Source organism: Artemia sp. Qi Xiang Cuo, chromosome 2 (genome assembly GCF_049724085.1).
Source record: "Artemia sp. Qi Xiang Cuo chromosome 2, ASM4972408v1, whole genome shotgun sequence".
NCBI lineage: Eukaryota > Metazoa > Arthropoda > Branchiopoda > Anostraca > Artemiidae > Artemia > Artemia sp. Qi Xiang Cuo.
This window is the reverse complement of record NC_142795.1, coordinates 92,546,442-92,573,923: the sequence shown is the minus strand read 5'-3', so window position 1 is coordinate 92,573,923 and position 27,482 is coordinate 92,546,442. Positions and strand designations below refer to the sequence as shown.

At 35.6% G+C, this 27,482-nt stretch overlaps 1 protein-coding gene across 1 annotated transcript in view; it reads right to left on the bottom strand.

The window, feature by feature from the left end:
* Trhn (tryptophan hydroxylase) overlaps nt 1-27,223 on the bottom strand; it is a 93,927-nt gene extending 66,704 nt beyond the window's left edge. Inside the window, exons 1-3 of the mRNA XM_089108357.1 lie at nt 27,202-27,223; nt 12,881-12,994; nt 2,067-2,180 (exon numbers count right to left, since the gene is read on the bottom strand). Coding sequence (XP_088964483.1) covers nt 2,067-2,180; nt 12,881-12,976 — 210 coding nt within the window. The 5' untranslated portion in view covers nt 12,977-12,994; nt 27,202-27,223. The remainder of the gene's footprint in view (nt 1-2,066; nt 2,181-12,880; nt 12,995-27,201) is intronic.
* Nucleotides 27,224-27,482: the final 259 nt, after the last annotated feature.

The window sequence follows — 27,482 nt, the reverse complement described above, 5'->3', positions numbered from 1 at the left end:
AAATCTGCAACGCATTTGGACAATATTTCTCTGAAATTGGCTGCAAGATTCAATAAGAAGCAAGGAACTCCCATGTTTTTGAATCAAGCAGTTTTGTAGATAAGTGAGGAGGAAGTTTCGTAATGAATTTCCAGCCTTGTATTGAAGAGGAGGTACGCAAAATTTTTAGCACGATTAAGTCAAACGGTGCAGGAGTTGATGGAATGAGCCTTAGAATGCTCAAGTCGGTTCTGATTTATTTGCTTCCTGTCCTCGTATACCTTATCAATATTTCTATGGAAAAGGGGATGTTTCCGAATACGCTTAAAATAGCTAAAGTTGTACCGTTGCACAAAGGTGGAGTCAAAACTGACATATCTAATTGGAGACCAATATCAATTCTCCCGATTTATTCAAAAATTTATGAAAAGATTGTTGATCACCGGCTTTACGAGTATCTGATGAAAATTGGTGTTTTACACGATGGTCAATTTGGCTTCCGGAAAGGTCATTCGACGATGCAGGCAGTCCAGCATCTTCTTGAAAATATTAACTCAGCACTTGAGAATGGCGAGCAGTACATGGGCATTTTTATTGATTTTAGAAAGGCTTTCGACACTGTTGGTTTTAAGATTTTATTGGAAAGGCTGTATTATTTAGGCATAAAGGGTAGTGTTTTAAATTGGTTTGAATCGTATTTAAGTGAAAGGAAGCTACGAGTAATTTTGAGTAACAAATCTTCTCAGCCGTTTCCCATAAAGTGTGGTGTTCCACAAGGCTCAGTTCTTGGTCCTCTCGTGTATTTGATATTCGTAGACACAATGAGATTCTACATTCCCGGAGCTTCAGTTACTTCGTTTGCTGACGACACGGCTTTAGTGATTGCAGTAAAGTCGCTGCAAGAGCTCTTGTTCAAGGCGAATAAGGTGATTGATGGCCTACATGAATTTGTTTGTGCTAGCCTACTTAGCGTCAATGCATCAAAAACCAATTTTATGATGTTTACGAGGACTGGTTCTGCTCCCACTCTCCCTGGTGTCATTATTTACAATGGCCTACCACTCTCACAAGTCGAAGAGATCCGATATCTGGGATTCATCCTGGATCGAAACTTGAGTTGGAGAAAACACTGCGACATCATAGCATGCAAGCTGGCGCGAGGCCTTGGAGTTCTGAACCGTTTTCAAAATTTTTTGCCTTTGAAAATTCTGCTTTTATTGTATTTTTCATTAATAGCGCCTTATATAGATTATGGTTGTTTGATTTGGGCGAGTAATTTTAGTTGCAACTTTAGAAGAGTTCAAGTTCTGCAGAATAAGGCTATAAGGTTGATTGGAAGGTATGATTGTGGTATTGATAGCACTGAATCACTTTTTAGAAAGTTTAAAATTTTAAAAGTTGGTGAAATAAGGGATTATCAAATTGGAGTATTTGTATTTCAGTGTCTGAATGGTCTTGCACCGAATTTTTTACGAATATTTTTAATTCGTTTTATAACGATTATTCGACTAGGAGTGTGGATACTATTGCATCTGAGCCACGGAACACAACGAGAGCGAGTCAAGTGACCAGACACATGGGCCCGTCAGTTTGGAATTCGTTCCCAGATTCTGTTCGTCAAGCTGAAAGTGTGCCGCAATTTAAAACCCGTATTTGGTAGTGTTAAAGGTTCGAGAGAAGGCTTTTTTTTTTTTTTTATTATTATTTTGTGCCATTACATATTTATCATTGATTTAAGTAATTATTATTGTTATCCCCTTTTTTCGTTTTATTTGGTGTGTTGAATTGGCATGCAGGATATCCAACCGGTCGTCTTTTCAAGCATCTTCTTGCTTTAGTGCGACTTGTTGTCACATTGAGCTGTTTTTTTGTTAATAAAAATGTATGAACCTGAAAAAACCTGAAATTGCATATAAGGCAACGTATAAACAGAGGTTCCTTTAAGCCCTGGTTCTTTAAGCCTCTCAAATCTCATATTTATGCCAATTATTTCCTTTTTTTACAAAATTCATCTCTTTTCCCTGCTCTACAATCCCTTCTCCCCCCTCCAAGAAAATTTCTTCAATTATATGTGTATAAAGTTTTACCTGGAATATTTTCAAAACATTAGCAAGTCCTCCAATTTCGTTTCGAAGTCGGAAAATCATGGCATTTGTTTTTCTTGATTCTTCATTCTGCAAGGGGTCAATATCAACTGGACCCTAAAACAGAAGGAAACGTTTCTTAAACCAAAACTCGATATTTTAAATAATTTTATGCACTCACTCAAAGGTTTGAAATTACAGGCTTATAATTTTCAAGAGACTAATTTAATTCCTTCCCAAGACAACTTCTCACTCAATGCTCCGAGATGGTTCCTACCGTGGAAACATTTAAAACCGTTCAGACACAAATTCGACAGAGTCTATTGAACAAACAGTGAAGAAAAGTAAAAAGATATTTTGTGGCTCTTCTTGACAATAGACCAATCATCTGATATACAAACCATTCAGAATTCTTTTGTGTTTTCTTATTTGCTTAAGCATTCGGCCATAGTGACTCAAATGATGTTTTGTGGTATTTTCTATGACTAATTCAAATAATGCTATGTGGCATTTTTTATGTTATTTGATATTTTCTGTGAAAAATCCAAATAGACTTCTGTGGTATGTTGATGAAACTTTGAATATTTAAGAGTCGTTTGAGCATCACAGAGTTATTGCTCTCTATTGTATTTTCAGTCGAAGTTATCTAATTTGCTAGAAACTTTGAGGACAGTATCCTAGCAGCTGAGACCAAAGGGCCTTAATTGATCCAGATTATTTTTTATCAGTCCTGAACAAAAAAGTTAAAAAATATGGAATTTTTTTAGTCAGCCTTGACCAGAAGCTGTTACCTGACTTTGAATCAATTCAATATGCCCAGATCAATAGATTATAAGACTTTGAATATTTTCAATCAGCGCAGACCACAAGATGATACAATAAAGTCTGCTAAGAAAAATAAAGCACAAGCTCTGGTAGGTTCAGTTCATATGTCTAAGCTGCAAATGAGGTTAGCGGCTGGTTTTGTATTAAATCAGGAGTTAAGCAGGGTTGTCTTCTGTCCCCCTTTATATGGATTATTTTGATGGACTTTGTCTTAAGGAGTCAGGAAAAATCAATGAAAGACCGCGGAATCAAATGGGGAGGAAAAAGTCTGCTGGACTTAGATTATGCTGATGATTTAAGCATCCTTGATGAAAGTGTGAGGAAAATGAATTAATTTTTAGAGGTTCTGTGAGTTCAGGGTGCTAGAATAGATTTGAAAATCAATGTTAAGAAGACTAAGTCACTAAGGCTAGGAATAAGTGAAGGTGAAAACGTGACGTTGGGTAACGAAAAGATTGATCAGGTGGGCAGCTTCACTTACCTTGGTAGTATTATTATTAAAAACGGTGGGAGCAGTGAAGATGTTAAAAGTAGAAAAGCCAAGGCTCAGAGTGTTTTTTAACAGTTCAAAAATTTTTGGAAGAATCGGAAGATAAGTGCAAACCCAGGGTAGGATTTTGGAAGCTACAGTGATGACAGTGGTCAAATAGGGCTCTGAAGCATGGGCGCTCCGAAAAGCAGATGAAGAATTGCTAGATGTTTTCCAGAGAAATTTCTTACGGATCGTTTTGAGTTTCCGGCTGACTGACCGTATTTCAAACAGTAAGCTGTACGAAAAATGTGGTTCATTCCCGCTTTTTAGGGCTGTAATGAAAGAAAGGTTGAGGTGGCTATGGCACGTTGTGCGGATAAAGGATGACAGATTGCCAACGATTGTTCTTTTCGGCCAACCGTCTGGGACTAAACAGAAAGCAGGTCGTCCTTGTCTGCGGTGGAAGGACGTCATAAAGAAAGATTTAAAGGAAATGGTAACCTCCTGGGAGGGTGTAACAAGAGAGGCTTTGAATAGATTGGGATGGAGGAGGAACGTGCGTAGCTGTGTTGGCTTCAGGCGATATGGTGCTGCGGTGAGTTGTTAGTAGTAGAAGTAGTAGTAAGGTGCAAAGAAAACTGGAAGAAAAACAAAAATAAATGTGACAGTGTCAAGTAGGACAGAACAATATGCAATGAAAACCAATATAGACACTGACCACAGTGCTTAAGGACGACTGCTCAAGTATGACTGGTCAAGCAATTGAAACCGCTCTAGTCCAGTCGCTCCGGTCTCAAATTTGAATCACAGTGTAGTCAATAAAATAAATCACTTCGAAAATATATAAAGTCATATATAAAATATATATAAATATATATAAATATATAAAATATATAGTAGAATATATATTTATAAAATATATAAAATATATTATATATATATATAAAATATATAGTATATGTAGTAATATATAAAATATATAGTAAAATATATCAAGTCCATTGAAAACCTATTTAGACTTTTATTATAAGTACGATTAATGGGAAAGGAATGCAGACAATTATATTTCCAAAAACTCACGCAAAATTTTAATGAAACTATATTAGATGAAATCCCCTCAATTCATAATTTAGTTACTATGAAAAAAGGAAGATTTTCAAGACGTAGCAGGAGAAATCAGAATAATTGTACTTCTTTGGCGACAGTGGGGGAATACTCTTAAGCAATATTCCCAAAACTCTGTATTAAATTTTTTAAAATTGAAAGCCTTCTGACAATAAAATGATGGAAATAAGATTTTGGACCCATTGAAATTAAGTGAAAGCAAATATTGGTCAATGAAAATCAAAATAAAATCCCAGTTGAAAAAGATGATAGAAAAATCATTAACTAGAAATTTTTTATCCCGTCTTAGGGAGGAGATCCAAGATGTGGAACGCAACCCTGCTTAACTCCTGATTTGATACAAAACCAGCTGCTAACATCGTTTCCTACCTTAACCGCAGCAATGCTGTTCTTGTATATTGATTGCACTAACCACTTTAATGTATTTATCTGGTATACCATTCAAGGATAGGACCTTCACTAAAGCTCTTTTATCAGCTGATTCAAACTCTTGGTCAAAATCCATAAAACTGAAGACTGCAACACTTATATGACTCAGACACTTCTCATTTATTAACTTAAGAGAGAAAGTTTGGCTGACGCATCCTCTCACCTTCCTTAAACTTCTAGTTCCTTCTGTTAAAACTTTATCTGCAGCATCTACAAGTCTAAAAGTATCATCGTACTCAGCTTTCATTTGCTTTCAACGGAATCCAAGCTAGTACATCTATAATTACCACACTCACTCTCATCACCTTAGTTGCGGAAAGTTTTAGTTGTAGTATTCCCAAAGTCACTAAAAAATTTCCCTTTTTCAAAAATCATAGGCTATTTATAATCTTCAGTAGCTTATCTCTAACTCTGTAACCCCAATGCTTAAACACGCATTTGCCATACTTTCAGCACCTGGGGCCTTCTTATTTTTAATGCTTTTAACAATGCCATAAATAATTCCTCACAAAATAAATCTTCCTTCCTTCACATCGAAATTATCACATTCATTTTCATGTTATTTTCTATATCTTTCGCTGTAATGTGTACTATGCAGCTTCAACCTCAAACTATTACTGTTAGATCATTCTCCAAATGTTCTGGCTATCTCTCTTTAACTCTTTTCTTATCACTAATTGCAGCCCCGTTCCTCTCTTTAACTGGGAAGAGTTCAGATTGACTAATTCCCTTTCAACTCCCTGTAACTCATTCTACTGTGAAGATAAGCTTTTTCGGAATAATCTTATGGAAATACAAAACATAAATCCAGTTTTTGTCAAAGCTGTATGCTAACATTAGAAACCAAAGCATGAAATTTATGCTGGGACCTTATATTCATCTTATATATCCGACTCCTTGTAATTCATACTTACAATGGAAAACACTCTCGAACATTGTGCATACGGTGAAGCCTTCCATTTTGAAACCATCTATGACAACTTTAGTACAAATAAATACAACAATGTGATCACGTATAAGATGGATAGATGACAATATCAATTATTGAAAAAGGAAAAGATATTCTATTTTATTATTTTAAAAATATAGTTCACAGTTGATGCAGACGTGACGATAAAAAAGTCCCTCTAGTTTACAAGTCAACATATTTCATCTACCTCTACCTCACATCTACCTCACAAAGGTATTTAGAGAAGAAAAGGTACACAAAGGTACAATGATACTTCACAAACGTCTTGTAGCCTCTGTAGATCTTGAAATGGATGGTAAGTAATTGGAGGCTGTAAAAAAAATACCGAAAGCAAAAGTTGAATAGCTCAAGTTCAGTGAATGAGAATATTATCCGCAAATTAAAAATATGAATCAAGTAATATTTTTCTTTATCAAAGGTTAGTTTCTTGTATAACTAATATAAATGAACAAAGTAAAATATCGATAAAATGTGCCCTTATTAAATGGTACTTGAACAATTTAGATATATTGTAGAATATCATTTACTTTGCTGAATAAAATAGAAAATTCATTTTGCCGCAACCCCAAGAATGTATGTGACAGTCCTTTTTGAGCTTTAAGGGCCTTTAATTATTAAAAATCTTGTTATCACACAAGAAATGTTTTGAGCTGTATTGGAGGAAGTTGAGATATGAAGTAAAGTAAAAAAAAAAGAAAGTGATATTGCTGCAACCCAAGAATGTATGTGACAGTCCTTTTTGAACTTTAAGGGCCTTTACTCATTAAAAATCTTGTTATCACATAGAAAATAATTCAACGAGATATTTTGAGCTGTATTGGAGGAAGCTGAGATATGAAGTAAAGTAAAAAAAAAAGTGATTATGACGGTACTAGACCCTTAAGGTCCAAACCAGCGGTGCTGATCTCCGCTTCGTGGCCCTTCAGCCAGGAAATACAATGGGGGGGAGCTGGGGGCCAGCCATCCCGTGCTTTCGCCCACCCTTCATGCTTACCTTCCCAAGATTTCTCAGGTACCCATTTAGAGCTGGATCGACTCTGGCTAAGTTTACAGAGTCACACCACTGACCCGCGTCCCAAACCAAATAACTGGTCACGCCAGGGATCGAATCCGTGCCCCTTGGACAAAGAATTCTCAACCCAGCCTACGTCCACTTAGCCAGGACTGCAGGTTTTGAAATTAGCTAACAGCGTATGAATAATTAAAACATTTGCATATTAATATTTTTTTTTTGGTTAAAAGGCCTTCTCAAAATTTTGATCGTGCGAATTTGAGAAAAAAGGGCGGTGAGGGTGCCTAGTTACCCCCTAATTCTTTTGGTTCCTTGAAAAGGGCACTGGAACTTTTCATTTTATTTACGAACGTTTTTATTAGTAATAAATATACGTAACTTACGAATTTTCACTCAATTCTTTAAGAATGACTTCTGAAACACTATGTTCGTTTAATTGGAACAATGAGAAGCTTTTTTCATTATAATACTGAATCAGCGTTATAAGTTCATTCTTTTGATATATTTATTGACATCGAAATTCCGTTTTTTAAAGTTCCGATTACTATTGAGCCGTATCGCTTGTTTTTTATCATTTTTTATTACGTATATGTCATTACGTATATGAGGGGGGTTCACCCCTAGTCAATACCCCGCTCTTTACGCTAAAGTTCGAATTTTGCTCGGGTCACAAACCCCTGAATCACAAAGGCCGTTTAAATAGAATAGATAGCTCTTTTTTTTAAAGTACTAAGAAAACTTTATCGTAAAGAGCGAGGTATTGACTAGGGGGCGAACCCCCTCATATACGCAATAATTTCTATCCGTTTTAAATTTTAATGTTGCTCCTCACTTTCAGTTAAAAAAAACTTGTTTTTTTTATTTAATTTCTGATCGGTTTTTAAATTATGCTGGGAAATCCCCCCCCTTTATAGAAATGTTCGTTCCCCCAAGAAAACATCCTCCATGGAAAGATCCTTCCACTTAACCCCTTCGTCCGATCCCCTCCCCACCAGAAAAAAGCCCTCCTGAAAACGTCTGTATATTTCCCAATAACCAATACTTTATGTAAACAATGGGCAAAGTTCATAACTTGCGGCCCTTCCTCCGGGAACTGTGGGGGATTTGTTAATCCTCAAGTACACATTTATGACATTTTCGACTATGTTGAACAAAATAGCTATCTAGAAATTTGTATTGGGTGACTTTGGGAAAAAATGAGCGGGGAGGGGGCCAAGTTGTCCTCCAAATTTTTGGTCACTTAAAAATGGCACTATAATTTTAGTTCCCGTTTGAATGTGCCCTCTCACGATATTCTAGGACTACTGGATCGATATGATTACCCCTGGGGAAAACAAACAAACAAACCAAATTAAATAAAGACGCCTGACTTTTAAGGGGTGTCTCCATCTTTTTTCCAAAATAGGGCAAATTTTCTCAGACTCGTAACTTTTGATGGGTAAAACTTGAGGACTAAACTTGTTGAAACTTGTATATTTGAAATCAGCATAAAAATGCAATTCTTTTGATGTATCTACTGGTATCAAAGTTCTGTTTTTTAGAGTTTCGGTTACTATTGAGCCGGGTCGCTCCTTACTTAGCCTACAGATCGTGGCCACGAACTGTTTGATTAGAATTTATCTAATAAAATAACGGTAAAATCCAAATTAAACTTAAGCTTATTCCAATAAATGGAAAATAATTGCAATGTGAATCCAAACCCGAAATGGAAATGAATTAACTACAAAGCTCACAAATAGTTTTTAATTTCTAGCAGGTGGTTTATGAGATCATTGATTGTAAATCTAAGTCTAATGTTGTAACATTGTGTTCAAGATGACAAACTAAGAACGTTTCTCACAAGTAATTTTCGTATTGTTTTTACATTTTTTTTAAAATAATTTTATCATATTTTTTTTATTATTAATAATAATTAATAATTGTTTACAAATAATAATTTTTTTTTCAGTGGAGTTTATAGGCTATACAAAAGGTAGAAGCAAATCAAAACTTAGCAGCTAGTTTTTACTTTTACACATATTTGGACACTTGCCATAAGAGCGAGCGGCCAAAATAAATTAAATTTATCATTGAGAAATAAGATTCTACAGAATTATTTTGTACAAACTCAAGAAATGTGGTACCCTGTCAAAATTTGCATCATATAAGGACTTTCAGTCTGTGTGATAGTAGGACCCAAAGTGTCGACCTTGTGGCCTTGGCCTCTCCTACGTTAGACCACTCCAACGCCTATATTGTGCACCAGGTCCTATATTGTATAACAAAAAATAAAGGTGCTTTGAAACTTTAACGTTTTATAGCGTTGTACGAAGTTTTAAGCATTTGCCTTTTAAAAAACTCGAATTGAACCTTTTGTTTTCTTAAACAAATTGGAATAAATAAATATTTTCACTCTCAGGGCATTGCGAGAAAAATATTTTCTGCCATCACTCTTGTGTTAAGAGCTTTCCTTCTCCAAGTATTGTTGGAAATAAATCACAATTAGGCGTAAAGAGTGGGAAAGTTGAGGCTGAGGTAGCCCTCAGAAGTGCACAGCAGTCTTTAATTGTTTGTCATTTTAGCGTCACTCCTTTTTTCATTTGAAAATACAGGTATTAAATTGAATTTGTGTTCGTCCTTAAAACGATGACCAGAATTTCCTAAATGTGATGGGGGAGGGGTTCATATCCCCTATGACGCCACGCCTTTTACATTAAAGTGTATAACAATGCTTCAAGAAAAGGAGCTCATTTGGGTGTGTTAGCTTTTCAAATTCAGTTTTAATTTGTATTACAGCGCTATCAAACAGTTTGTGGTAACGAACTGTAAGTAAGGAGCGGCCCAGCTCGATAGTAACCGAAACTCTAAAAAAGGGGATGTTGATACAAATAGATATATCAAAAGAATTGCCTTTTTATGCTGATTTCAAATATATAAATTTCTTTAGGTTTAGTTTTACCCATCAAAGGTTGCGAGCCTGAGAAAATTTTCCTGATTTTCGAAAAAAGGGGGAAACCACCCTAAAAGTCAAGTGATCTTAATGAAAATTACACTATCAGATTCGGCGTATCAGAAAACTATATTGTGTAGGTTTCAAGCTCCTATCTGCAAATATGTTAAATTTTATATTTTTTGCCAGAAGAAAGATTACGAATGCGTGTTTATTTATTGTTTTTTTGTTGTTGTTGTTTTTTTCCCCAGGGGTGATCGTATCGACCCAGTGGTCCTAGAATACCGGGATAGGGCTCATTCAAATGGAAATTAAAACTTCTAGTGCCCTTTTTAAGTGACCAAAAAATGGAGGGCAACTAGGCCCCCTTCCCTGCCCCTTTTTTCACAAATCGTCTGATAAGAATTCTGAGCTAGCCATTTTGTTCAAAATAGCTGAAAAACCCAATAACTATGCCTTTTGGTATAAAATGACCCCCCCTCCCATAGCCCCAGGGAAAAGTTCTTTAATTTGTAAAATTAACCCATTGTTTGCACATAGTATTTGTTATTGGGATGTATGCATATATTTTCAAAATGGGGGGGGGGAGCAAATTATCTGATGAGGTTTTTCCACGGGAGGATTTTCCATGGGGAGGGAAGTTTCCAGGGAAAAAACTTGCCGGGAGAAATTATACAGTGGGAGAATTTGCCAGAATTCTTGTACAAAATTATTTTATGTGTCTTGCTTTCTCTTTTCCGTCTCAATTTTATGCACGGAATGGTTAAGAGTAATTGTTCGGGGTAAATTTTCACCGGGATTGAATTGTCTAGAGGATATTTCCCTTGGGAGGGGGGTTCTCCGCGGACATGGGGTCAGATTTCCTGGCATTATTTTAAAAACGATCAGAAATTAAATAAAAAACAATTTTTTTCAACTGAAAGTAAGGAGTAACATTAAAACTTAAAATGAAAAGAAATTATTGCTCATATAAAGGGGATTGCCCCCGCCTCAACACCTCACTCTTTATGCTAAAGTTTGGATTTTGTCCCAATTTCTTAAGAATGACTTCTGAAACACAAGGGTCGTTTAATTAAAATAATAAGACGCTTTTTTCAAACTATTAAAAAAAATTTAGCGTAAAGAGCGAGGTATTGAGGAGGGGGCAACCCCCTTCATATGCGTAATAATTTCTGTTCTTTTTCAGTTTTAATCCTGTTCCTTACTTTCAGTTGAAAAAACATGTTTTTTTAATCTAATAAGAATTAAAACTAACGTTTTCCGTTTAACTTATCGTTTAAGAAAAAGAGTGGATCTGTCAGTCATTCCCCCCCTATTGCGTGCTTTGTAGCAACTTATTCAAGCGGAATTAGGTTAACGGCTAAATGACCCATTATGTTTACCTGAGGCACCTCTAATCACAGTCTGGAAAAATGCACCAAAAACTTAAATTTTTTATCCCTTCCCTCCGATACAAGCATCCACCCCGATACAAGCATCCACCCGATACAAGCACCACGATACGAAATCCACCAATTTCTAACCTAATAGCTGATGTAAAAGGTAATAACAAGATATCTGCAGCTAATAGAAACAGCTAGCGGAACGTAAAACAGCTAAACATTGCCTTTAGTTTCTTTTTAGCAGGCATTTTGACGAGGATGCGAGGTGGATGAAAATCCTGTATCTACTCCTGTGAATGTGTGTCTTGGCGATGGATTTCCTCAAAGAAAATATGTTTTTATTAACATCCTTCTCTGGTCCGTCCCTTTTTGAGCTAGATATCGAGCCTTAGTTCAACTCTGCCTTCCGAGTTCTGACCAGAGTAGTCCTGAATAGACAGATCCACCTTTTTTTTAACAAACGGTTGTTTCACGAGGATGGGAGATGGTCTCTTTTCCATACAAACTTGTGATAATTCCTGTCAAGTTTGAGATGGATACCTTCTGATTTGGTTTTGTTTTAGTTTTTTTTGTCAATGTAGAAAATGTTTTGTTTATTTTAGGTAGGATATTGTCCAATTTTTGGTCTCTTTAAATTTAAGATTTACTCTTTACTTTTCTTTGAAAGTTTTGTTTTTGTAATTTAATAACAAACTCTTTAAAATCACTCTTTTTGCTCTAATTCTACTTTTGACGTTTTGACAGTCCCAATTGGGCCAAACAAAAACTGTAAAAGTCTAGAGTAAGATGCTAATGGAATATGGTTTCCATATTCAGCGAAAACTAAGCCAAAACCTCTGGATTTATTATAGTAATTAGTTAATGAGGCTAACATCAATTATAATACAGTATACACTACAGATAATGTCGATAGTAGTATAGATAATGTTAGTATGACAAAAAATATACGAGGTAAGTCTTGCTTTTACCAGGGGATCCCAACTTTCAAAATAGTATGCACCAAGTAGTATCATGCTTTGTGGCATCATACTTTGTGGAGCTATGCCATCCATGGTGTACGAAGGCATATTAGGTACAACCTGTGCTTATGGGTGGCTCGAAGTAGGCCAAATGTGGCGGAACAATGCTTCAAGGTAATTTGTTAGATAGCATTGCCTTCCCAATTCTAATTAATGAAAACCTTTCCATTAAAAAAAAGGACACCAATAATTTTTCTCGGGTCTTTGGAATGGGAAGAAAAACACTTCGGTTAATGATTTCGACCGTGGTTATTTTGACAGTCCACTTTCATTTCCATCCTGCGGCAATTTGAGGTTTTTTGGCTTATTCTAGAAATTCCCAAAGATTTTTTTCCCAATGATCGTTCACTGCCAAGATGAAGGGAAGTAATAATTACCATTCTTGAATAGGGATGAAACGACAATTTTTCATACCAGACAGTTTTTTCTAAACGCGTTTCCAATTTTAGGTTACCACCGGCTGGAGTTTACTAGTTGGCTGCGCAACACATCATGATTTCGTCACAAATATTTCAAATTTTTCAAATATTTCAAATATTTCAAATATTTTCTTTGATAGGGTAACTTATGTACTGGACGAAGCACATAACAAACACTACCCGAAATACTGCGAGTTTTTTTCTTTAATAATGTGAATTGAGTTAAATAAAATACCTCATTTTTTGGAGTTAAGGCCTCTCGTATTCTCCAATCCTTACCGTTGTATCTGTGCAGCCAAAGACCAAGTAGACTTTTACCTGAACCACTCATTGATCGTACTTCAGAGTGCTGGGCTTACCACAAAAAAAAAATAATAATAGTAATGAAATATACAATAGGCTAAAGCAAAATGGACACTCTTAGACATGAAGAATTCAATTCACAAATTACAAAAAAAAACAAATTTAATGGCTATATTTTTTCAAGCAGTTCGTGGTAAAGAACTGTAAGTAAGGAGCGACGCGGCTCAACAGTATCAAAAACTCTACAAAGTATTTTGATATCAACAGATATATAGAAATAATCGGCTTATTATACTGATTACAAATATATGCGATCTATTAAATTTAGTGTTACTCATCAAAGGTTACGAGCCTGAGAAAATTTGCCTAAAACAGGGGAAACATCCCCTAAAAGTCAAAGAATCTCAATGAAAATCACCCCATGGGAAATCACACCTTACTGTAGAAGTTTCAAGCTCCTATATTGCAGAAATGTGGAATTTTGTATTTTTTGCCAGAAGAAAGTTCACGGATGCATGTTTGTTGTTTTTTTTTTCAGGGGGTGATCGCATTAATCCAACGGTCATAGAAAATTGAGAGAGGGCACATTCGAACGGAAATTAAAAGTTCTAGAGCCCTTTTTAAGTGACTAAAAAGACTGGAGGACAATTAGACCACACTCCTGCGTCCCTTTTTCCGCAAAATCGTCCGATAAAAATTTTGATATAGCCATTTTATTCAACATAGTTGAATGGTCCAAAAACTATGCCTTTGGAGAAAACTTGCCCCACACAGCCTGGGTCTTTAAGTTATAAAATTTGCCCAGTGCTTACGTATAGTATTTGCTATTGGAAAGTATATAGACATATTTTTTTGGGGGAGGGTGTGCTTTGGATGGCTTTCCATGGGGAGAATATTCCATGGGGAGGGATATTTCTGGAAGTGAACTTTCTAGGGGAAATTTTACAAATGGGGTATTTGACAAAATTCCTATCCGAAATTTTTTTATCTGTCTTATTTTATCTTTGGCAGCTCAATTTTGCATTTTGCGATGTTCAAGAGGAATTATTCGGGGGAAACATTCAGCGGGTAAAAAATTTTCGCGGAAGGGAATGATCGGAAAAACGATTAGAAATTACGACTTTTTCACATGAAAGTATCCTAAGGAGAATTTTTCCGGCTGAATCGTCCACAAAAAAGTTTACAAGGTTGGGGGGGCGGGGGGTAATTTCAGCGGGGATGGAAATGTCAGGAATGATTTCACGGGGGGATATATTTTATGTGGGAGGAACTTTTTACAGGAGTTTTAACAGAGTGTTACAGAGTAAGGGGAGGCAATCTTTCATGGAGGGCGAGCCAAATTTACCGACATGATTTGAAGAACGATCAGAAATTAAATAAAAACATGTTTTTTCAACTGGAAGTAAGGAGCACCATTTAAACTCAGAACGAACAGAAATTATTCCGTATATGAAACGGTTCTCCCCTCCTTGATATCATGCTCTCTACGATATAATTTTACTGTTTGTCCAAATTTCTTAAGAACAACTCCTGAAACACAAGGGCCGTTTAATTGAAATAGGAAGCTTTTTTGAAGTGCTAAAACCTTTATCGTGAAGAGCAAGGTATTGAGGAGGGGGGCAACCCCTTCATATACAGAATAATTTTCGTTTGTTTTGAGTTATAACATTGCTTCTTACTTTCAGTAGAAAAACCTTTTTTTTCTATTTAATTCAGTTCAAAGATCGGCTTCGGTTACTTATACCGACACAATTGACACTGTTATAAAGGTTTTGTTCATATTAATTAAAAATAACTTTTTCCACAAAATAAGCTTTTCAAAAAAAGTAGAGAAATCCATTAAAATAAATGAACAAACATAGAATGAAATAATCTATCAAGCATACAACTACCCCAAATCAATACAATAAATAAATGAAACCCAACACAAACAGAAATTAAAATAAATAACAGAGCCAAACTCAAAAAGAACAGAAATTGATATGAGTTTTAATTTAATTAATATGAGTTTAAATATGACTTTTAATTAATAAAAGTCAGAATATAATTTGTACTTTATTGAAAAAAATTCAAATGAATTTACTGAAAAAAAAAATGTGCATTGTCAGTATAATATACATATACTGATATTTATTCCTTAAAATCTTAATTAATTTTGATTTCTTAAAGTTATAAAAATGAAAACATTTAAAAGAATTTTAAATGTTATAACACACACGTTTTAATAGATTAGTTGTCACAGTAAACTTTCAAACAGTTCGTGGTAACGAACTGCATGTAAGGAGCGACCCGGTTCCTTAGTAACCGAAACTTTAAAAATGGGACTTTGATACCAACAGATATATCAAAAGAATCGGATTTTTTGATGGTTTTAAATATGTAAGTTGCATCAAGTTTAGTCTTACCCATCAAAAGTTACGACCCTCAGAACATTTGCCTTATTTTCAAAAAAAAGCGGGAAACACCCCCCCCCCCCTAAAGGTCATTGAATCTTAATGAAAATAACAAAATGAGATTCAGCGTATCAGAGAACCCTACTGTAGAGGTTTCAAGCTCCTATCTGCAAAAATGTGAAATTTTGTATTTTTTGCCAGAACAAAGATTACAAATGCGTGTTTTTTGTTTTTTTTTGTTTTTTCCCAGGGGTGAACGTTTGACACAGTGTTCCTAGAATATCGCAAGAGGGCTCATTCGAGCAGAAATAAAAGTCTTAGTTCTTTTTCAAGTGACCCAAAAAATTGGAGGGCAATTAGGCCGCCTATCACGCTCATTTTTTTGCCAAATTCACCCGATCAAAATTTTGAGACAGCCAATTTTGTTCAGCATAGTTGAAAAATCTAAAAACTATGTTTTTGAAGATGATTTAATCCCCCATAGTCCCCGGGGGAAGGGGTGCAAGTTGTGAACTTTGTCTATTGTTTACATATAGTATTGGTTGTTGGGAAGCATACAGATATTTTCAGGGGGGATTTCTTCTGGTGGGAAGTCGGGGGGAGATGGTTACGCGGGAGGAAATTTCCGTGGAGGAATTTTTCATGGTGGAAGGGAATTTTCCGTGAAGGGGGCGCCGGAGTCCCCAGCATTATTTAAAAAACGATCTGAAATTAAATTAAAAAGAAGCAAGTCTTTTTAACTGAAAGTAAGGAGCAACATTAAAACTTAAAACGAACAGAAAATATTACGTATATGAGGGGATTTGCCTCTCCTCAATAGTTCGCTCTTACGCTAAAGTTTTTTTTTAAGTTTGAAAAGAGGTTATTATTCTAATTAAACAGCCTTTGTGATTCAGGAGTCATTCTTAAATAACTGGAACAAAAATCAAACCCAGGTTATTATTAGGTTATCATTAGTTAAATAAAAGTAAAATAATAAAAAAATTTCGTTTTAATTATTCATGTACGGTGAGCAATTTTCAAAACTTGTATTAATTCAAAAACGTTCAGAAATTGATATTTACTTTGAGGGTACTCACAGAAGAAGCTAACGAATGGCAGACTGAGATTATTGTTGCCTTCATTGACTTTTTGAAAGCGTTTGATTCGGTCAATAGAGACTCGCTATGGAAAATCCTTCGGTATTATGGATTCCCCTACAATATTTTTTGTATGATTCTCAGGCTATACGAGAATCAGTTATGTGCTCTACGGACTGATGATGGGGACCTTACCGAATGGTTCAGTATGAAGTCTGGTGGCCGCCAAGGACGTATCCTCTCCCCAGTGTTGTTTGCTATTCTCATCGACTACGTACTTCGAAAATGTAACTTCAGAGGTGGAATTCAGCTGAACCTAAGCCGCACATTCTATGACCGTGATTTTGCTGATGATATAACCCTCATATCTCATTTAAGAGAGGAGCTACAGAATAATATAGATATACTCTCCGGTATGGCCGGGTGAGTTGGTCTGTCAATCAGTACTGGGAAAACAATGGTCATGTGAAACAGCGTCAATACCCTACCTGCCCACCCGCTTAAAATCGGATCTGATGTACTAGAGGAGGTTGAAAATTTCAAGTACATTGGTAGTGTCATTAAATATGATGGTAGCCTTGAGCGGGAAATTATCACACGGATTGCATGCGCAGTAAGGGCCTTCAATAAACTAAGAAATGTATGGTGGAATCCAACATACTCCCTACAGCTCAAGCTCCGGCTTTTCAATAGTAACGTCCTCTCCGTACTAATGTGCGGCTGCAAATTTTGGGCGTTGACTAAGCAGCTGGAAAAGCGTATCCAGGGATTTGCGAACATCTGTCTTTGGCGTATTCTTGGTATCCAGTGGACCGATAAGTTAACCAACGCCTCTATACGTGGTTAAATAAAATAAAAGTTTTTTTTAACTGAAAGTAAGGAACGACGTTAAAACTAAAAACGAACAGAAATTATTCTGTATATGAAAGGGGCTGTCCTCTCCTCAACGCATCGCTCTTTTCGCTAAAGTTTTTTATTGTTTAAAAAAATAAGAGTTGTGAGAAAGTCAAACTTTAGCGTAAAGAGCGAGGCGTTGAGGAGGGGACAGTCCCTTTCATATACGGAATAATTTCTGTTCGTTTTAAGTTTTAACATCGTTCCTTACTTTCATTTAAAGAAAACTTGTTTTTCTTTATTTAATTTTGAAAGTTTTTGAATTGATACAGGTTTTGATTCTAGCTCATCGTACATGAACAATTAAAACAAATTTTGTATATTAATTCTAGTTTTATTTGGTTAAATAGCTTTTTTAAAAGGTCTTTAGTTTCATTTACTAACGTTTTTATTAGTAATAAATATACTCAACTTACGAATTAACCTACGTAACGATCTTCTATATTCATATATTTTTAATACGTATATTAGGGGGCTCGCACCCTAGTCAAGACCTCGCTCTTTAAGCTAAAGTTTGAATTTCGTTCCAATCCTTTAAAAATGACCCCTTAATAACAAAGGCCGTTATTTAGAATATAAAGCTCTTATTAGAGTACTAGAAAATATTTGGTTTAAAGACCAAGGATTTGATTAGAGATTGAACCCAATCATACACGTAATATTTTTCTGTTCATTTTAAGTTTTGATGTTACTCCTTATTTTCATTTGGAAAACTTGTTTTTTTTTATATTTAATTTCTGATCTTTTTTTTAAATAATGCTGGGAAAACCGGCGCCCCCTTCATAGCAATGTTCCTTCCCCCATGAAAACTTCCTTCATGGAAAGATCTTCCCAAATAACCCCCGACCCACCCACCCCCCTACTACCAGAAAAAGTCCCCCCTGAAATGTCTGTATACTTCCTAATAACCAAAACTATATGTTAACATTGGGTAAAGTCCATAACTTTCAGCCCTCCCCCGGGGACTTCGGGGGATAAAGTCATCCTAAAGGACATACTTATCATATTTTCAACCATGCTGAACAAAATAGATATCTCAAAATTTTGATCAGGTGACTTTGGGAAAAAAATGGGCGTGGGAGGGGGCCTAGTTGCCCTCCATTTTTTTTGGTCACTTAAAAATGGCACTATAACTTTCAATTTCCGTTCCAATGAGTCCTCCCAAGATATTCTAGGACCATTGGGTCAATACGATCACCCATGGAAAAAGAAATAAAAAAAAAAAAAATAAATAAAAAAAACAAAAAAAAACACGCATCCGTGATCTTTCTTCTGGCAAAAAATGCACAATTCCACATTTTTGTAGATAGGAGCTTGAAACCTCTACAGTAGGGTTCTCTGATACGCTGAATATGATGGTGTGATTTTCACTAGGATTCTATAGCATTTAGGGGGTGTTTCCTCCTTTTTTCGAAAATCAGCCAAATTTTCTCAGGCGCGTAACTTTTGATGGGTGGGACTAAACTTGATGAAACTTATATATTTGAATTCAGCATTGAAATGGATTCTTTTGTTGTATCTATTGGTATCAAAAACCCGTTTTCTAGAGTTTCGGTTACCATTGAGCCGGGTCGCTCCTTACTTACAGTTCGTTACCACGAACTGTTTGAAAAGACAAAGCAGCCGCTCGTGATCGATAGAATTGCGACTAACCGATTGTGATATTGGGGTCACATGTTGCGGATAGGTGAGGGCCACCTACCCCACGATGTGTGGTGTTGGCTTCCTTCTGGCATCAGAAGACGTGGATGACAGAAGACAACACTGGGAAAATGCCTGAAGAAGGATGCCGCGCTTTTGAGATTGTCGCTCAAAGAACTTTGGTCAAAAGCACAACAGATATCATCATGGAGAGGCACCGTTGTCGATGCGCCAGCCGGCGTGGGAAGACCTAAGTCTAAGTAAGTCAGAAATTAAATAAAAAAACAAGTTTTTTTAACTGACAGTGAGAAGCGACATTAAAAATTAAAACGAACAGAAATTATACCTTATATGAAGGGGGTTGTTCCCTCCTCAATGCCCCGCCCTTTACGCTAAAGTTTTTGATTGTCTTTATAAGTAGAGTTGTGAGAAAGAGCTAAACTTTAGCGTAGGAGTGAGGCGTCGAGGAGGGGACAGCCCCTTTCATATACGGAATAATTTCTGTTCGTTTTAAGTTTTAATGTCGCTCCTTACTTTCAGTTAAAAAAAAACTTGTTTTTTTTTATTTAATTTCAATTAGGATAAATCGAAATAATAGTTACCATTCCTGAATAAGCTTCAAATAGTAATTAAATAATAAAAAATAAGTTTTTTCAAATGAAAAAACTGATTGGTTATTTCAGAATTTTTACTTGATAGTATTTTACCCCTTTTAAGCTAAAATTATTGTTTTGCGCCACAAAAGGGCAGAAAACGCCACTTTGCGGTAGATTAATCTCTTTTACTTAAAAAGGGTATTAGAACTTCCGATTTACACTCCAATGTATACAGTACTTCTCTTTTTTTTTTCTTATATATTTTTAGATTTGTGATTTATTGGAGTTTGATAAAGCTTATTTAATGAACTCTCTATCCTTGTGTATGTTTTATATATATATATATATATATATATATATATATATATATATATATATATATATATATATATATATATATATATATATATATATATATATATATATATATATATATATATATATATATATATATAATGAATCTTCTGCTGATATACACGGGCCATTACTTCAAACCGCTAATCCTTCCGAAAAAAAAATATTTGATGTAAGGAAAAAGTACAAGAGGTTTAAAACCTCTTCAAGAGGTTTCACTTTGACATGCCAAGTTTTATTTGTTAGCTTTCATATGGATCTTTTATCTTGTTAAGGTTTTCTATCCCTTTTTCAAAATTTTGGCAAACTTTACAGCTGGTAAAATTTGACAGGTTGTTTTAAACTTCATTAGTCTTGCATCTTTAAACTTACTATGAAAAACAAAATAATTTAATTTACGTATCGCTATCATAACTCTGTGATTCTTTTGCAAGTTTTATATACTAATTTTCTCCAGTCCTCAGGTATTAGTGTTTCAATGAAAGACAACAATTCGAATGTCGTTCGATAGCTGAGAGTCAAATTCATCCATCTATGGAATTTAATTTTGAAGTTTACTACACATATTTTGTAGATTGAACAATACGTTGAAAAATAGGCATCGCCTTTTTAAGCAAGTTTAAATCATTCTCAAAGAGGAAGTTAGAAATAATATCATAATTATTACTATGAAACTGGATAGATCTCGAACCAACAACGTATTCAGGATTATTTTTGAAGGGGGGATCACAAAAAAAAACTTTAAAAACACATCGAAAATTTGTTTATGTTCATTTTTGTTGCGTTTTTATGAGTCATATAAACATTACAGGGGAGGGGGGGGGTAACTCCTTAACCCTCCCTTGCTCTGCATAATGCCGTGTCTAAGACGAATCCAAAGAATTTCGTATACTGGCAAATTCTTCCAATGTAAAATTTCCCCCGAAAATTTCACTCCCCGGAAGCTTCCATTCCCATGGAAAGTTTTCCCTGTGGAAAATCCCTCCTGCAGAAAATTCATCCTCCTCCAACCCGAAAAATATATGTATGCTTCCCAATACCAAATACTATACATTAGCAATCCGCAAATTTCATAACTCAAAGACCTTTCCCCAGGAGTCATGTCATCTTCAAAGGCACAGTAAATGGGCATTTTAACTATGTTGAACAATCTGGATATCTCAAAATAATGATCAAACGACTTTGGCGAAAAAAGGAGCGTAAGAGGAAGGCTAGTTACCCTCCAATATTTTTGGTCATTTAAAAAGAGCACTAGAACTTTTGATTTCCTTTGGAATAAGCCCTCTCCCAATATTCTAGGACTGCTGGGAAAAACACAAGTATGAAGTTCTACATGTTTGAAGATGAAAAGATGAAACTTCTACAGTAGGGTTCTCTGGTAAGCTAAGTCTGATGGTTTAATTTTCATTAAGATTCCTTGACTTTTAAAGGGCGTATTCCCCTTTTCAAAGGCTCCTAGCTTTTGATTGGTAAAATTAAACTTTATTAATACTATATGTTTGGAAACCATAATAAATAAGCCGATTATTTTGATATATCTATTGATATCAAAAGTGCCTTTTTTAGAATTTTGGTTACTGTTGAGCCACATTGTAAGTATGGCTTGAGCCGCCTAACTTAGAGTCTGTTACCACAAACTGTTTGATTTCTGAGAGTTTTCTAGTTATTCCAGGAAATACACTCCCCCTCCTTAGAAAATCTTCCCGCATGAAAATCCCCCAGGGTATTCCAACTTAACTGAAAAGTCCCCCAGAGAATCTCTGAATTTAAAATGGAGTAGCCGAAGAGAAAGTAAGACATATAAAATGAATTCCATATATCTGGCAAACTCTCCCTGTAAAATTTCCCATGTAAAGTTGACTCCGAAAACTTCTCTCCCAATGGGAAATTCTCTCCATAGAACACCCATAACCAGAAAATCCCCCCTTAAAAATGTCTGAATATTTCCTAATAATAAATACTACACCTAAACTTTGGGCAAATTTCATAACTCGCAGCTCTCCCTCAGGGGACTGTGGGGGGGCATGTCATCCCCAAAGAAATAGGTCTTATACCTTTCCACTATGCTGAACGAAATGGGTATCTTAAGACTGCAGGAATTATGGGTTATGTTTCTTCCCTTTTTTGAAAATCGGGCAAATTTTCTCAGGCCCGTAGCTTTTGGTGAGTAGCCTTAAACTGAATGAATTATATATATCCTGGATCACCACAAAAAACCAATTCTCTTGATGAATCTATTGTTATGAAAATTCTGTTCTTAGTTTCAATTACTCTTTGTTCGAGTCACTCCTTCCTTGTAATTAAATAAAAAAAAACAAGTTTTTTTTAAACTGAAAGTAAGGAACGACGTTAAAACTTAAAACGAACAGAAATTATTCCGTATATGAAGGGGGCTGCCCCCTCCTCAACTCCTCGCTATTTACGCTTAAAGTTTTTTTATTGTTTAAGAAAATGGAGTTGTGAGAAAGTCAAATTTTAGCGTAAAGAGCGAAGCGTTGAAGAGGCGACAGTCCCCTTCATATACGGAATAATTTCTGTTCGTTTTAAGTTTTAACGTCGTTCCTTACTTTCAGTTAAAAAACTTGTTTTTTTTATTTAATTTTTGAACGTTTTTGAATTAATGCAGGTTTTGATTTTGGCTCACCGTACATGAATAATTAAAACAAAATTTGCATATTACATTTGGTTAAATGGCTTTCTCGAAACTTGTTTAATTTTATTTACGAACGTTTTTATTAGTAATAAATATACGTAACTTAGAATTAACTTACGTAACGAACTTCTATATTCATAAATTTTTATCACGTATATTAGGGGGTTCGCCCCTAGTCAATACCCTGCTCTTTAAACTATAGTTCGAATTTTTTTTCCAGTTCTTTAAAAATGACCTCTTAATCACAATCAGTTGATCAGTTGAAAAACTTGTTTTTTTTTATTTAATTCCTGATCTTTTTCTTTAATAATGCTGGGAAATCCGGCGCCCCCTTCATAGCACTGTCCCTTCCCCCAGGACAACTTCCTTCATGGAAAGATCCTTCCATATAGCCCCCCACCCACTCCTTCCCCCACCAACCACAAAAAAACTCCTCTGAAAAAGTCTGTATACTTCCCAATAACCAATACTATATGTGACATTGAGTAAAGTTCATAACTTTCAGCCCTCCCCCTGGGGACTTTGGGGGATCAAGTCATCCTAAAAGACATTTTTATCATATTTTCGACCATGCTGAAGAAAATGGCTATCTCAAAATTTTGATCGGGTGACTTTGGGAAAAAAATGAGCGTGGGAGGGGGCCTAGTTGCCCTCCATTTTTTTTTGTCACTTAAAAAGGGAACTAGAACTTTTAATTTCCGTTCCAATGAGCCCTCCCAAGATATTCTAGGACCACTTGGTCGATACGATCACCCCTGGGGAAAAAAAAAAAAAAAAAAAACAAAACACACAAACACATAAACACGCATCCGTGATCTTTGTTCTGGCAAAAAATGGAAAATGCCAAATTTTTGTAGATAGGAGCTTGAAACCTCTACAGTAGGGTTCTCTGATACGCTGAATATGATGGTGTGATTTTCATTAAGGTTCTATAACTTTTAGAGGGTCTTTCCCCCTTTTTTCGAAATTCAACCAAATTTTCTCTGGCGCGTAACTTTTGATGGGTTAGTTTAAACTTAATGAAACTTATATATTTGAAGTCAGCATTAAAATCTAATTCTTTTGATGTATCTATTGGTATCAAAATCCCCTTTTTTAGAGTTTCGGTTACCATTGAGCCGGGTCACTCCTTACTTACAGTTCGTTACCACGAACTGTTTGATTAAATAAAAAGAACAAGTTTTTAACTGAAAGTAAGGAGCGACATTAAAACTTAAAACGAACAGAAATTATTCTGTATATAAAAGGGGCTGCCCCCTCCTCAGCCCCTCGCTCTTTACGATAACGTTTTTTATTGCTTAAAAAAACAAAGTTGTGACACACAGTCAAACTTTAGCGTAAAGAGCGAGGGGTTGAGGAGGGGGCAGCCCCTTTCATATACAGAATAATACAGCCCCTTCATAACAATGTCCCTTCCCCCATGAAAACTTCCTTCATGGAAAGATCCTTCCATATAGCCCCCCACCCTCTCCTTCCCCCACCTACCAGAAAAAATCTCCTCTGAAAAAGACTGTATACTTCCCAATAACCAATACTATATGTTAACATTGAGTAAAGTTCATAGTAGAGGTGACCCTAAAGCTCCCGTACGAACCACGTGGTTTATGGTCCTAATATGGGCATAGAGTCATTAGGGAGAACACGTGGTTAATGGGGTCAATGACCTAAATTTCCAAAGGTCGATGTTGTTATTGTTTCCGAGGCAAATTTCAAGGTCAATGTTGTTGTTGTTGTTGTTGCTCGAGCCAAATGTTATGATCCAGAAATAGTATTTGTTGTTGTTTTGGACATGTACATGCTCTCAGCGAATGTTATGATCCAGAAATAGTATTTGTTGTTGTTTTGGACATGTACATGCTGTCAGCGAATGTTATGATCCAGAAATAGTATTTTCGACCATGCTGAAGAAAATGGCTATCTCATAATTTTGGTTAGAAGAATTTGGGAAAAAATGAGCTCAGGTGGGAACCTATGTGCCCTTAATTTCCTTTGGTTACTTAAAAAGAGCACAAAAACTATAGTTTTTCGTTCGAATGGTCCCTCTCAAAGTATGCTAAGACCAATAAGAGAATAAGATTGCCTCTGGGAAAAACAAACAAATAAATACACGTCCGTGATATTACTTCAGGCAAAAAATAGAAAATTTCATATTTTTGCAGATAGGAGCTTGAAACTTCTGCAGTAGGGTTTTCTGATACGCTGAATCTGATGGTGTAATTTTCATTATGGTTCTGTAGCTTTTAGGGGGCCTTTTCCCCTTTTTTTCGAAAATCAGCCAAATATTGTGAGGCGCGTATCTTTTGATGGGTAAGATTAAACTTAATGAAACTTATATATTTGAAATCAGAATTAAAATTTTATTCTTTTGATGTATCTATTGGTATCAAAATCCCGTTTTTTAGAGTTTCGGTTACCATTGAGCTGGGTCACTCATTACTTACAGTTCGTTACCACGAACTGTTTGATTAAATAAAAAGAACAAGTTTTTAACTGAAAGTAAGGAGCGACGTTAAAACTTTAGACGAACAGAAATTATTCTGTATATAAAAGGGGCTGCCCCCTCCTCAGCCCCTCGCTCTTTATGCTAAAGCTTTTTATTTTTTAAAAAAACAAAGCTGTGAGACAGAGTCAAACTTTAGCGTAAAGAGCGAGGGGTTGAGGAGGGGGCAGCCCCTTTCATATACAGAATAATTTCTGTTCATTTAAAGTTTTAATGTCGCTCCTTACTTTTAGTTAAAAAACTTGTTTTTTCTATTTAATTTCTGAACGTTTTTGAGTTAATGCAGCTTTTATTTTGGCTCACCGTACATGAATAATCAAAACGAAATTTGCAATATTGATTTTACATTTTTTTTTGGCTAAATGGGATTCTCGAAATTTTGTTCTAACGTAACTTACAAATTAACTTACGTAACGAACTTCTATATTCGTATATTTATATTACGTATATTAGGGGGTTCGCTCCCTAGTCTTTAAACTAAATTCAAATTTTGTTCCAATTCATTAAGAATGACCCCTTAATCACAAAGGCCGTTAATTAGAATAAATTGCTCCGATGAAACTACAAACAAAACTTTAGCGTAAAGAGCGAGGTAATGAGTAGGGGGCGAAACCAATAATATAAGTATTAATTTCTGTCCGTTTTAAATTTTAATGTTGCTCCTTACTTTCAGTTGAAATTTTTTTTTTTTTTTTTTATTTAGTTTCGGAACGTTTTTTTTAAGTAATGCTGGGAAATCCGGTGCCCCCTTCAATGTCCTTTCTTCCGTGAAAACTTCTTACATGTGAAGATCCTCCCAGGTAACACCCAACCCAACCCCCACCCCCACCCCCTAATAACCAAAAAAAATGCCCCCTGAAAACGGTATACTTCCCAATAACCAATACTATATGTAAACATTGGGCAATGTTCATAACTTGCAGACCTTCCCCAGGGGACTTTGGGGGGATTAAGTCATCCTCAAAGACATAGGTACTATATTTTTCGACCATGCTGAACAAAATAACTATCTCAAAATTTTGATCGGATGAAATTGGGGAAAAGATCAGCGTGGAATGGGGCCTAGTTGCCCTCAATTTTTTGGTCATTTAAAAAGGGTGCTAGAACTTTCAATTTCCGTTTGAATGAGCCCTCCCGCGATATTCTAGGACCACCGGTTCGATAGATCACCCCTGGGGAAAAAATACAAATAAACACGCATCCGTGATCTTTCTTCTGGCAAAAAATATAAAATTCCGCATTTCTGCATATAGGAGCTTGAAACTTCTATAAAAGGGTTCTCTGATACGCTGAATCTGATGGTGCAATTTTCATCAAAGTTCTATGACTTTTAGGGGGTGTTCCCCTCTTTTTTCAAAAATATGGCAAAATTTCTCAGGCACATAACTTTTGATGGGTAAGACTAAACTTGATGAAACTTGTATATTTGAAGTCAGCCAAAAATCTGATTCTTTTGATGTATCTATTGGTATCAAAACTCTATTTTCTAGAGTTTTGGTTACTTTTGAGCCTTACTTACAGTTCGTCACCACGAACTGTTTGATTCATTCTCACGAACTGTTCGATAAGAAACATGGGCCGATCAGTTCCTGTCGAAATTCCAAAATACTAAAATTCCCATCAAAAAGACATAATCTAAAATACTCGACCATTCTCCGATGTCCAAAGACCAAAGTGCTTACGATCTTGCCCAAGCAAAGAGAGCCCCATTCTTGAGGCTGGAGACCTGTAATACAATCGGGGCTCATGTCATTTATTTCTATTCATCATTTTAAATCCCAAATTAAATCTGTGCCTCTGAAACGTTAAGCGATAGCCCCGTAAAATTAAAGCGTTGGTTTCCCCATCTCCCCTACGTTTATCCAAAATAATTTCTAAGACCTCACTAGCAGCGCATCACAAATGAAAAAAAAAATGTGAAGAAGTAAAAACGAGGATAATTCTAGCCAGTTGAAAAATAAATATGCCTTTGGGACCTCTACTCAACCGTCCTTAGTGCACTAACGTAAATAAAGAGTAAGAAAATATACGGATAAAAGTCTCAACGACAAAACAAAACACTATAGCAGAAGAAAATGTTAATAAACTCCCCACCTCAAAAAAAAAAAATAGAAACAAAATCAGAAACTGCGATATCACCTACCTTTTCTAATCCTTCCTAACCCTTAGCACAAAAGCAACTAGTTGTTCATCTACCTTTTCAGTCTTCTTCGGCTTTCAAAGAAGTAGTCTCTTATTGGGACTTCTTTTATCCAATGAAAACTGATTGAGCTAACTAGGCACGAATGTTCCAGATATTCAGAAGATAAGCTTTCCACTGGGATGACTATGATTAGCATTGTTTGATACTCACTCTTGTCCGAGTGCTGATGAATTTGAAAAGAAAGGGTGATTTCTTAATAACTCTGGGGATAGGTTTTTCCT